At 39.5% G+C, this 13599-nt stretch overlaps 1 protein-coding gene across 5 annotated transcripts in view; it reads right to left on the bottom strand.

Moving 5' to 3' along the window:
• LOC132260285 (syntaxin-binding protein 5) overlaps positions 1 to 13599 on the bottom strand; it is a 79398-nt gene that overhangs the window by 13181 nt on the left and 52618 nt on the right. For 3 of the 5 annotated variants that reach the window (XM_059758301.1, XM_059758302.1, XM_059758304.1), the window contains exons 5-14: positions 7213 to 7276; positions 6784 to 6991; positions 6584 to 6659; positions 6358 to 6512; positions 5933 to 6114; positions 5538 to 5702; positions 4647 to 4841; positions 4318 to 4577; positions 3993 to 4179; positions 1956 to 2880 (exon numbers count right to left, since the gene is read on the bottom strand). In XM_059758301.1, the coding sequence (XP_059614284.1) occupies positions 1956 to 2880; positions 3993 to 4179; positions 4318 to 4577; positions 4647 to 4841; positions 5538 to 5702; positions 5933 to 6114; positions 6358 to 6512; positions 6584 to 6659; positions 6784 to 6991; positions 7213 to 7276 (2417 nt within the window). The remainder of the gene's footprint in view (positions 1 to 1955; positions 2881 to 3992; positions 4180 to 4317; positions 4578 to 4646; positions 4842 to 5537; positions 5703 to 5932; positions 6115 to 6357; positions 6513 to 6583; positions 6660 to 6783; positions 6992 to 7212; positions 7277 to 13599) is intronic. The other 2 variants (XM_059758305.1, XM_059758306.1) reach the window with 1 other exon arrangement.

Here is a 13599-nt window from a genome sequence, read left to right as displayed (position 1 = left end):
AATCTAAATTTGTAGTCTTTGGAATGGTGTGTTTTGTGTGAAACAGCATCGTTTGTTGTTATAGAAAATTTATTGTGTTCTGTAGATAATAAAAAACTTTTGTCATACAATGTTAAAACAATCTCTTCAAAAGAACTCCACATGCAAAATGTATTGCATTTCCCAGAAGTTGTAATCAACGAATCTAAATTGATTATAGGAAAATTGTTTGTCTCAAATTTTTACCATGCTCATAAATCATCTGCGCTTTCTAATCAAAATGCATACCATTCGACTGAATGTCTCAAATATTTTACTTTTGCTCATTTCCTTTATTGAAAGAAGAAAAAAACCACTATTTCCATTACTAAATGTTAGAAAATGATAAAGAATTGCATCTAACTTCTATTATTGTATGTAAATTTAATGGATAATGAACGACATTAAGAGTAAAGATGCTACTTTCTTTATCAAAACTTTTTTCATTAAATATTTTATCATGTAATTTCAATGTAAATTTAGTTCCCGCGGAGGAATATACATTCGTTCTCTCCAGTCGCCACACAATATGTTTATTCTTTACCGCCCACTCACCCAATGGAAAATACGCTCTTTCTCCCTTCATGTATTTATCTAACATTATTTTTACATTTATCCGAGACAGAGAGCTTCACGCTCAAGCAAGGTCCGCGGTAGAAAAATAATGAATTTGTTATTGTACAAGAACAATATAATGTTCAATTGGTCTTGAGATATACAGCGAGCGGAAAACCCAGGAAGATAGAAGACAGTGGACGTATTTGTGCCCAGAGGCGGCAAAAAAGTTGTGAAACATGATGGATTCACTTCAACTGAACTTTTTTTTATATCTTCCTCCATACTGGATATACTCTTTCCCCCTTATTTTTTTTTGCCTTCGCCGAGCACACCCTCCGCCCATCGCCCGCCCCCCGCGCCATTTCACCACACACAGATTGCGAGTATCCTCGCAGCAATCACGAGAAATTTACTGCACACATAAGAATTACAATGTTATGAGAACACGGTGGGTTACAAGAAATATCGATTGGAGAAGATGAAGAGGAGGAAGAAGAAGAAGAAGAGGAGAAAAAGTCCGTGTAGCATTTTTCTCCGGACAACTCTTGTGGTTGTATCTGGGAAAAGCGCAAGCAGTCGCACAATGGCTTACAGAAGAGTTGGGGCACTCTAAATCATCTGCTTAATGGAGAATTTCACCCATCATGATATCCTTATGCTGTCTAAATAATGTTGTTTGGCACAAAAACTATCGCAACGTTCGCATTAGTTGCTCAATTAAGGAAAGAATCCCTCATTGCCCTCACTATTTATCTGTCACATTGTTTTCAATTTAATTTCAGCTACTGTTTTATGTAAATATCTCCATTCCCTATAACATACTGTATCTTTCATTTCTGAAGTGATCCTGTTTTGATTGATCCCACTTTTACGCTTCGAGCACTTTTTGCTTCTCGCATATCTTTTGATGTGCAGAAAGCATAGTATTTTCGCCGCCTCTGAACACAAATCACATGGATGTACACAATTCAAGTGAATTGGAGGATGTAACAATGTTCGTCGCAATGTAAATGTTGGATGGTTAGAAGCACTGGGTTTAGAGATCATATATTGTAAAGATGAATTATTATGTATGTTGTTATTAAAAACGTTCAGCAGCAAGCCAAAGAAGTCCGCCAACAAACAAGAATTCCATCACCAACCAACCACAAATAGGACTATTAAGATTTTAAACAAAAACATAAGAATGGAAAGGAATGAAACAAAAGATTGATAAGAATTTCGGAGATTCCTTTTCATTTCATCAGAAATATGTTATCTAAAGTTAAAAAAGTCGCTGACAAACATGATGAAAATGTAATCATTTCAAGAAAAAAGGGGGCTTTTTGGGAGAGAAATTGAGGATTTTCAGCGACACATTTCTCAGACTTGATACTTACTGAAGCGCCTCATTAAATTCCCAGCAAAGGAGGACGCGCTTGCCGATCCAGCCTCGTGCCCACGGCCGACACTCGCTGCACCCTTTCCCCTAAGATCCTTAAAATGCTGGCCACTAACGTCCTGCTTACTGTACTTGATATTTGGCACGGATAGGAGTCTCTGTTTCTCCTTCTTTTTACCACGCGGCGGCACCACGGGCCGGTCTGGATCCCCATCGGCGAACAGTGGCAGATCCGAAGGCCTGGACAGGCGGGCTCCCTCAACTGGGGACACCACAGTGACCCTCTGGACGGGCTCCTCGATAAACTCAACTCGCTTCTGGTCGCGCACGAAGTTCGACTCTGTCTGCTGAAGAATGCTCTTGGGCACACTCTGAGCCACGCCCAGACAAGGCGATGTTCTCATCACTTCGTGCTGCCTCTCAATCTCCCTCTCCACCGTGTCACACCGCTGATTACTCACTTCGTCAAGACTCTGGACTATTTCCGACTCAATTTGCTCCACATAGTCAGATTTGTCTTGCTCAGTGTCTGTCGACGTGGACTTGGGATCACTATCCGGCGATATCTCTACAGGTGAGAGCGGAACACCTTCCGTGGCGCCGCAATAAAACACCGAACCCCTCTTGCCACCGGCACCGCCACCTGATGAATCTCCTGTGCCAAAGGTGCTTCGTATTTTCGTATCGACCTTGCTCAATTGTCGCTTGATATTGAATGCCTTCCAGGAGGAGGACTTTCGCCTCTGCTCACCACCAACCCTCCCCACATCCTCGGGCGTCACGGACTCATCAACTGGCACAGCTGCCACCTCGAGGGCTTCATTTGCTGGTGACGGCGCTCTCGAGGAGTTCTGGCTACTCTCCAAGGGCAATGACGACGGCATTGATGGCGTCTTTTGCGGGCTACTCGACAACTCGGGTAACTATACAAAATTGTACATAATGTTCTTTTTACATTTGGCCTACAGTTATCCTACTCTGCAAACATGTCCCTCGACCTGCAATCTATCTATCGGCTCTCCTTCTCCCAATGCCTCCAAAGTCCACAGACGGCATCATGAGATTGAAAAGCGATAGCCAATACAAACTACACATACTCTGTGATTTTTACAAAAGAATATTTGCACACTGACACAGAATGAAGAAATATATTTTATTTGAATTTCATCGGCAATTTATCGATGAACACTTTTGATCCTCATGATACCACCCGAGGCAAATACATCGGAAAAGGGCATAGAAAAAGAATATTAAAGGTGTGTCTTACGTCAATGAGATTTGAGAAAGCGGTAAATACTTGAGTAGAAAGAAAAGAGAAAGGAACAGGCTTTAGAGAGAAAAAAAAAACTTCTACTGTGATGTATATTCACTATAAATGCATGGAATCATCAAGTGAAGTATCCTTTCACTGGCTATATTTCCACCTTTTCCTTTTCCACCTGGCATTAATTTCAAATTTTCCCTCACCCCTCGTGGAGAGGGTACAATTTCACCCCGAGAATCATGTAAAATGAAAGCAAAATTGGTGTTCTCTTCTGGTATGCGATGACTTGCTTGAGATTGATTTCATTAAATATTAAACACATTTTCCAGTATATATAATTATCATCTTGTGTCGTGTATAAGATACCAAAAAAAAAGATAGAGAGAGAGAAAACTAAAGGAGAAATGCAAGAGGGCGAGGATATAATATGGTTTGTGAATAATAAAAAAGAGTAAGAAAGTTTTCTGAATAATCTAGTCATTTGTCTTTCATCTTTGTTTTGTCTTAATGAAAACTGCAAAAAGAAGGAGACGATAAAATGGAAAAGAAAAAATTGACTGAAGCTTCTTCTCAATAAAATCATCTTTTACGCGATTCTCCTTGTCAGCAATTTGTGGCAAGATTTCAATTTTCTCCAATCGCAAATCTGATTGTATATGTGTACAATCATAGAAAAATCAAAAGAAAAGGATAACGAAACAACTCAGCTCTGAACGGAATGCAAGAAAAAACGCGGGCGCAAGAGTTGATTGACAACATGATGATGCTTACCTGATCTATACTTGGAGATCTTGTCTGCTCATCCCTATATCCGGGCGGATCGACCCGTTTCGGGCTCCGTGGCGCTCGTGAATAAGGATCTTGTGCACCATACAAGTCCGGACTCGCCACGTTGAGAAGACATATTTTCTGTACATAATCTACAATCACAAGTCCATACTCATTCCCATAAGCCATTCTAGGAATTTGCAGGAGGTGAGAGGAAGGGAAAATATATAACATTAATTAAACTGTGTGGCGCCATGAAAATCTCTCTCTCAAACACACACACTCGGGCCATGAGCGCGGGTCTCAGCGCAGAAGAGAGGCTACTTACAATCCATAGTTGGAATTTATCGCCACAGCTGTAATTTGTCCCGGATGACTGCTATTTGTCCAAGGTGTGAGGCACACGAGTTGTGCTTGAAATCCTGGTGGCTTTCGCTGCGGTCCCTGCCTCACCCGTAGCATCCCGTCATTTTTCCGCTCCACGTCCGACGATTCACCCTGCTTGGGCAGCGGCCGAGGGATGAACTCGTAGTCCGGACTGCCTTCGCCCTCTTCGAAATTCTCAAACGTAATAGGAATCTCCAGTACCTGAGTGACACAAGAAGCATCGTGCTAATAAACAGCTCATGAAATAGTCCAGTGGCTACTAATTCTCACCAGAATGTCTGATGTGCTCTCCATCTTTCTAAATTTAAAAAGTATCACTTGTCCACTGGCACCCGCAACACACAACCTCCTTGATTCTGCACAGAGCGTAATAAATTGAATAGCTAATGGGTCTTCATCGGATCCATCCACTGACTTGGTTCGTGGTCTCTCGAATATTTTGGCCGTTTTCAGTTTGTATAAAATCTGAAAGAGAGAATAAGCAAAATTGGTGTTAATTTCACGAAGAATTCACTCCGAAGCATTGCAATCTCAGCTTCAGATAATTAAAGCTAAAGAAAGCTACAAATCTTCAAACTTAAGACGTAATCCTCATTCAGACACCACAAGAAAATCCTCTTGAATATCAAATATTTCTTCCTGGCTTTGCATAAAAGCACACACAGATACAAATGGACACATTTCATGCAATAAAAATCATTGAAAAGTGAAAATTTTTGGTCATTTGCGCAAATTAGCTAATAAAAATCCGCTACAAATTCCATTTGCATCGCCCGTACGTTTTGCCATTCGGCAAAGCTATAAACACTCAAGGCTATGCTCATAATTGCAAAATGATGTGGTCATTCCTGATGTTATCAATCGAGTCTTAGAGAGAGTAAATGAGTAATTTCCAGTACATAAGCCAAGAGACGTAAAAAGAATTGAGGGTATTTTGTCGAACATTTAGTCTGGTATTCACCCCTCAGGAAAAAAAAACACACGCCCTGCGATCAATGGGGGTAATGAAAATCTTTTACTGTCATTAATGACGAGATCCCAATTTTGATGGTCTTTCCCTGGACTGAATATAGCCTTTATCATTTGATTTTTCAATGCACGTAAGACGCACGGCTTTTACGACTCCGTTTCAATCTTTTATCAGCACACAAGCACACTTACTTGTAAAGTTCCTGCACTAGCGTCCCAGAATTTAATAGAACCATCTTGATGACCGGTAATAATTATTTCTGAGTAGCTACACGATGCCGGTGCCCATTCGCCACCCGACAGTGGCCATTCCTGGTCTGAGAATCCCGTCCGCCTGCTTCCTGGGTTTCGGCCAACCTTCAATGGCAAGGAGTAAACAATTTCCACAAAATACTCTCAGATTTATCATCGCGTACTAAATTTTCACTTCAGCTCTCTCTCTCTCTTGCGGGTACGCTCTTGTTCTACGGAGAAACACACCGCCCAGTCTGACTTTTGCTCATGTGGGTCAGCACAAAGGATGCCCGAGGAGAGAGAGAGAGAGAGAGAGAGCACGAGAGCGTATGGAAATAAATCAATAAACTCACCGAATAAAATGCTGGAACTAGATCCGAAGGACAATCTGATAAATAAGTGCAACATGTAACTGGTGATTCATGAAGGTCCATGGGGTAAGGCGATTCAAAACATGGAAAACCGGGAGTCAATAAATCTATTAAAACTAAATCATTTTGTAACAGCACAGCTATTGCATAAGGTTCTTGCATATCTGAAATGAGATATAAATGATTAATTAGTGGTCAAGTCCTGTTGCAACTGCTACAGCGTAATTAGGGTGACCTCAAAATGTCATGTTAACATTCGCCTTTTTGCGGCGTTGAAAATCTTCTCCGTCACACAGTGAGCCAACTGAGCTGAAAATTCGAACGCAGTCACTCAATATTTGAGCCGCGCACAGTTCAGTTGATTCACCCAGGCGTGAATGAATTTTTAATGCCAGAATTGCTCTCACCACTAGCCCATGGACTCTCGCATATCGTTATAAAATCCACCACAGGATGTTCCATCTCCAGGACTGTGGTAGCTTTGCCTTGAAGCACTGTGATACACGGTGACTTTCCGCCCTTCTCCATCGACAAACCACCCGAGAATATTGTGAAAGTTTCCCTAAAACGTGTATTTAGTGGCATTTTAACCATAACACTCAATTCTTCCGCTGAGTCTCCCCAAAAACTCACCCCGTCCTTGACGTCTTTAGTTCCACTTTGTGTATGGGTTTGCAGGATTCCAATTTGCCTTCTTTCGTCGTTTTTGCTGGAAAACAGAGTAGCACTTTTAATAAAAACCACTAAAAGCATCCGGATGCATTCTTGCTGAGGTGGAACTACTTGATGAGATAATTCAATCAAATGTGGAATTTTGCATGTGAATGCCTTACCATGTGGATATGAGTGGAATTGGGGCTTTGGTGTTGCTCTTAAAGGCCACGTACACAGTGATCCATCCGTGTGAGAAGACACAATGTGCTTCCCCTCGTGATGCCACGACACAGATCTCAGTGGTTCAGACGATTGCCATCGGAGTTCGGCAAATTTTCCTCGCATGTCCCATAATACTATTAGTCCTGACTCATATGCAATTAGCAACTAGTGGAGTTGTCATCCGGACGGGGTAAATTAAGAGAAAAAGAGAAAGAACGTGAGAAAATTTGTTAAAATTAATAGATTGTGTCTCTCTGCTACTCTGGACAATTTCTCCTCCTCCACCTTTTTTTTCATTTCGCTTCAATTCCACCACCATAGAGATGATGCCCGTGATGAAGGAGAAGAGGAGGAGAAGGGGATGTGAAAACAAAGTAGAAACTTACTTTATTAGCATCCAAGGGATTATCGCACAACTGAACAACAGAACCGGGATGTGTTGTCCGTACTCTGTAACAAATAAAAGAAATAAACTTTTTTTTATGATAATCATTTTTGCCGGTTTTATTCTTCGAGCAAAAGTGTTAAGGATTTTCACCCATCCCTCAACCCCATTCCGTATTGCCTCACTTCCTATTCCATCCCCAATTTTTCAACCATTCATCTTGGTTTCTCCAGTAAAAATTCTTCAAGCATGAATCTATAAAAAAAGAGTCTCCTAGACGAAATACATTTCTGAGAAATTAAATTTTATCTCTCACTCACCCACCCACCCACTCGTGGAAAGGGCGGTGGCTACGTGGAGTAAAACAGGGAAGCAATATGATATAATTTTAAGACTTTCCTTTTTTACAATACATTCTGGGTAACCTTGGTAACAATTTGAAAATGATGATGACAAGAACACAAACTTTTATATACAATTTGTCTCCCAGAGCCACGCGAACTTATAGAACCATGACAAAAGTTTTATAGGGCTTCGAAGTGCTTATTCAATGAGTGACAATAGCTAAATCAACAAATTAGACTTTAATGACGACTAAAAGACGACATTTTTGAGACGCCACTTGAATGCAATGCTCATAAAACCAACTTAATCAGCCAACTATCAACACAACTATTTATATCGATCGAAATTCACCACATTTTCTTATCCAATCCATCTCACCACTTAATGAATAGCCCAGAAACATGACATCCATGATGCAAATTCAACTTGAACGGCGCTTTGTTGTCGCAAAAAAGATTCTTTTTCCACTGCCATCAACTCGACACTGCTGGAACAATGGCAAAATTTCCCTTTCAACTGCTTCATTTGTTTATGATTAATTATACACTCAGCGTCTTGGCGGTCGGCACAGGGTGTGTGTGTGTACAAAACGGCTTTCAATTTTGAAAATTCAATCTCTCTAACATGCGAAATACGCGCCTCGAAAGTTGACACATTTTGCCCGTATGGCGACAAAGAAAAGCACAGCGACCAAGAAATTGATTGATTATAATTTAAGTAAATTTATATCCAATTTCAACCGAATGGATATAAAATGACACTGTGTATAGAAACACCATTCTCCCCATCTCACCAACTTGGAATTCGATTTTCTGCTAATTGTGACATGCTCGGGAAATTTGACTAGAGCGCCTCGTGAGGGATAGCGATAGGGGCTGTTGGAGAATTGTGGTACCCAGATGGTTGAGATATGGTCCGTTTTTAATGTAATTTCTTAATGAAAATGCCTTTTATGGAGTCACTCATCTTCACATGCTTTCACCCATCGCAGCAAACAAATTTATGTATTGTGCGACAAATTAAATTTGTTGAACATCGCTCGTAAATCGCGTCCCTGTCTTTAATCATTTCACTTCCCCACGTTTACAACTTGTCACGGAATACGGCGAGATGATGCGCAATTCAACAGCTTAGCTGAGAGCACCATTTGCGGGCTGAGAGTGTCCTGAATCCATGCAAATGTCGCAGGTGAGGAATAGAGAGCAACAACTCGTGTCAAATAGCGTCTACCTGACCATTACAAAGTACCACAATATCTCATCATCTTTCAGACGGAACTGAGCAGTTTGGAAAAAAAATGGGAGGGAATCCATAAATTTTCCGCCCAATGCAATTATTCAAATTAATTGCCCTTCAACCCACAAAAAAGGACGATTCTCTCACTCGCTTCCTCAAGAAATCCCAAATCCTCACCTCACAGGGCGAATAAACTTTTGTACATGCCACACTCAGAAGACCTATCCCTCATTTGCTATTCATATTCCTATACAGATTTTGAAATATTAATTAGTTAATTTAGATTAAGCACAACGCATTTGCAAAGTTTATTTCAAGAAAAGGTGAAAGGTACTGCTTAATATTGTAAAGATTTTCCCACCTTTTTGCTCCCCTTCCGCCCAAAATGTGACAAGAATGATTCTCAATTCAGTGCCACAAGACTGAATTAATCTCATCCCCTCAAAATTAAGGGGAGAATTTCACAAAACCCCACATCCATTTACATTCAACCTCAAAGAACTTCCAAAGATATAAAAAAAAAGGGAATCTAAATAGAAAACCCATAATTTACACACATTTACCAATAAAACCCACCTAAAACTCCACCCCATTTTCAGGTTCATCTCGCAAAAACTTTCTCTGTGCTCAGGCACCGGAGTTTTATTTGGCCAAATTTTACCCGGAAACGCTATTCGCAATTCAAAGAGAAGCGCCACAGCAATTTAAATAGTTAATAGCCGGAAGCAAGGATTTTTCCCAATTTCTCTCTCTTTACACATTTTCTTATCTATTTTCAGCCCTTTAAAACGTACAACTCGACAGCTTAGAGATACAATAAGGAAAAGGGACGGTAGCTGAGAAAAAAAAAACTTCTATTTCGTTTAGGATATAGAAATTGAAATTACTTTTTGCTCAACCACTCTTTTTTGCCCTCCAATTTCATTGTAATATTTTATCGAATTTTATGCAGCGAAACCATTAGCAAGCCCGTCCACTTTGGCAGTATATTTCAACACATTATCACATTCGGAGAAATTTAAAATTGGCTCTCTCGAAAGCTTAATCAGAAAGGAAGGCCATCAGCTTCTTGACCTGATGTGTTCCTGAAGTTGCCAACGGGATAATTGGAGCGTAAAGATTTCTATAGTTCAATTTCTCTCAGCCATAACAAATGGGTAAATTGTAGATAAGAAATATCATGTAAATACTCCAATTCAAAGGGACTATGACAAAAGTATTATGTTATAAAACAAGTTATACAGCAGACTAAATGACTTAAGCTTTGAGGTCAGCATAAGCCATTGGTTATGTGGTTTATAAGTAAATCCCGAGGCGGTCCGACGACAAACACCTATCACCCAATGTGACACAACATCCTTTAGGTTTGTTCACTAATACCTAAAACCATTATAAACTTTTTGGGTTCACCCGAGCAACTTCTTAATTCCAACAGTGTAAATGATTCCGAGGAAATTGGATTCTATTCATAGGTGCAACCTTGGATGTACTTAGCTATCTATTTGGTCCTCTTATTGAGTTCATCACTAAATAATTGTGTGTAATTTTTTCCAGAGTGAAAAATGTGATTGCAAAATTATACAGTATTTTCAGAAATGCTTTATATTTGTAATTAAACATTTCCCGATACTATTAAATATACATAGAATGTTTTATCATTGACATTTCTCCTAAAGTTAAATTAATCGTTTAGTAAGTCAAAAGCTATTATTTTCAATGTTTCCGGGAGAATTAAAATCCCTCATTTCCGATATGCTGTAAAACACACACACACACACACACACGCCATTTGCTGGAAAACATCGAGAATGGGTGGAGAGCGATAGTCTGACAATGACACTGACATACATAGAAGGTTGTTTGCTTGTAATGCTACCCCATAAGCTTATGTGGAAGCAAGACGTTAGATGGAAGACAATTTATTGGTGAAATGCCAAATTGGGATGCGATGACATCGATATTAGACAATTCAGAGTGACCTAGTAAGAACCACACAACCGAACATGGAAAACACTGCACATGGGATGAGTTTGCAGAAAAAATTGATTTTCCAGGATATTTTATATATGCAATATGCTGAGCACATCAGCCATTACTTAATAAATGGCATTTCTCTATCACAGCCACGGGATAATTCAGTGTCGCATTTAACTTTCTTGCCAGATAATGTCGCCTAATGAATGTAATGTCACAAAAACTGACTGACAAACTCATTTCGAAGTCCTGGGACATGTTTTTACATTCCCTCAGCATACACAGTTTAGGAATTAGCATATAATGTAGCACAGAATGTGTTATCTGGAACATTACAATCAGTGGCGCAGCATTATACTCTTTCAAACTGTGATTCATCAACAGAAGAGGACTTCAAACGGCGACACCGAGAGTCATTCCCGAATGTTCATTAGGAATTCATGTAAAGCGCTTTCCAAAATTAATTTCGTGGAATCATGATATTGCTTCCCTTTAGTGCTGGAATATTGGGCTTTTGGGTATGGACATCCAGGGTTTTGTGACCGAGAGACGACCTGGAAATAACTCATTGAGGAAATTAATTGCCTATTATGCATACAATTTTAATGAAAATAAGTTTAGCGTCAGCAAATACACTTCCCCATCCCATTCACGATCTGGCCTCCAGTAATTAAATCTGTACTTCAATCATGGTGTAATACGCCATCTTTCTCTCTCTCTGTCTAAGTCCTTTGCCAACCCCTCATCCCGCCCCTAAACTGCAAAAGTCACAAGTTTGCACCCCAAAGCCCAGGTGCTCACAAAAGCCCGTTGCGAAGGTGCTGGGAAAAATTAATTAATTTCCTTCTCTTTCTCTCTTTCTGACTTTATTAATGAAAGAAAGTATGTAGAATCTTCGATGTGGTAGAGTAATATGTTTTATACATATTTATGTAATTTAATTGTGAGTGACGAAGGTTGCAAACCACCAAATAATTAATTTATTTGCAAAATGTGCTTTCTATTGTATGGCTTCTCGAGAGAGCCACGGAACCATGGAAAATTAACACTTCACCCGCCACCCACCCTCGCAACCCCAGGAACAATTTATACATAAACACCCGACTTGAGCTGGGATAGTCTTTGCAATCCATTAGCCTCTCTCACTTTTCCACCAAAAGGCACCACCCATGCACATGAATCTTCATCACTAACTAATATTAATAACACATATGCAGAACACCTCACATTGAAAATCCATAATATATGAGGGAAAACGCTACACACGTTGGCTTAAGTATCACTTCAACCCAAATATTACTCACCCACAACTCACAGCCATCGTCACCATTCTAACAAGTCACACTAATAATTGAGCATCAAGTCGCGCTTCTGAATTTCGCTCCTCCCATTCCATATTCATTCACTCTCAGTAATATCCATGTCTGATCACTTTGCCTGATACACTCGCTATACAGGATATGGCAGGATCTAAGTGAACTCCACAATGAAGCGCTCCGATAATGCTATTTCCATAACTTATCGTGCGCATCTTCGGATAAACTATTTTATATTCCGCCTCCGAAATTCACCAAGTTTCTTATGAAAGAGAAGCTCGACGAATACAGAAACTACAATTAGTGCTAGTGTTCAGTTCAAGAAGACGCTAAATTTATACATCTATCGATTGTTGCAAAAGAAATTGAACGTAGTTTCAGAGCAGTCAATACAGAATACTTCTTCTTTTCTACACTGGAAAATTTAAAATACTTTCCAGTACAATATACTTTTTCGCGGAAGAACTCCCAGTTTGCTCATCTGACTCTGCCAGTAAAAAAAATCAGAGCTCACAAAAGCACAAGCAGGAGCATAAAGAACAAAGACACTTCATGCAACACTACAGCTCGGTTTCAATGTAATATAAAATTCTTTGGCGAGTTCTTTCATTAAAAATTTATTCCACTCACATGGGTTAACTTAAGTTTTGAAATAACCTCTAAAAATTAAATAAACACTAATTTCAATGCAAAGTAAAACTTCTATAATAAACTACACTTCTCCACGGGGTGTTATGAAAAAAGTTATGCGAATCCTCGGATATGTTGTGAAAGCTGCGTCCTCAAGAGCCAACGACTTTTTGCGAAAAAAAAACTTTTAATACAAATTCACGACAAAATTCCGAGAGTCGCGTACATGAAAATTGAAGGAAAAATATAATTTAAATACATATCATGTTCACGAAGAAAGTGGGAATGACTAAAAGATTAAGACGCAATTTTCTTGCAGCTGTGCTGCTTTTTCGCAGCCCAAACGCGATACATTCATAATGACGTTCACGTGGATACAAACTGAGCATAAGCATGGGAGTAACGATATCTTAGAATGATTTCAATTAATTTTACCCCAAAATATGGTTAACTGGGTGTTCCCATTTTTCATCAGTCTCACCCTCAATTTATCAAAGAAAAATGTTTTCAAGTGTACAAATTAGAGATGATTACGGCATTCCTTTGAAATTCATTCAGGAATACACGAGTAATTAACTTGGAAGAAATAAAATATGCTTGAATGAATTTAATTTCTCTGTAATGTTCAATTTTTGCTTGTTCCCAACACAGTGTCATACAGGTTTGGATGATAATAGTACATTACACACACTGATAATATAGGTCTGCTTCAGAGAATTTTCCCCTGTTGTGCTCAAAAAGAGGAACACCCAGCCCAAGGGGGAGGGTGAAAATGAGGAATCGTGTTTTTCATTACCCCTGCTATGGAAAATACTGCCAGTAAGAAAATATTGCTTGAGGCCATTTCACAAAGAATGTTACAGAATGAAGGCAACAATAACAGGAGT

This window comes from Phlebotomus argentipes, unplaced genomic scaffold, assembly GCF_947086385.1.
Source record: "Phlebotomus argentipes unplaced genomic scaffold, Phlebotomus argentipes genome assembly scaffold_18, whole genome shotgun sequence".
NCBI lineage: Eukaryota > Metazoa > Arthropoda > Insecta > Diptera > Psychodidae > Phlebotomus > Phlebotomus argentipes.
The sequence above is the reverse complement of the archived record's forward strand: the minus strand, read 5'-3'. Positions and strand labels throughout refer to the sequence as shown.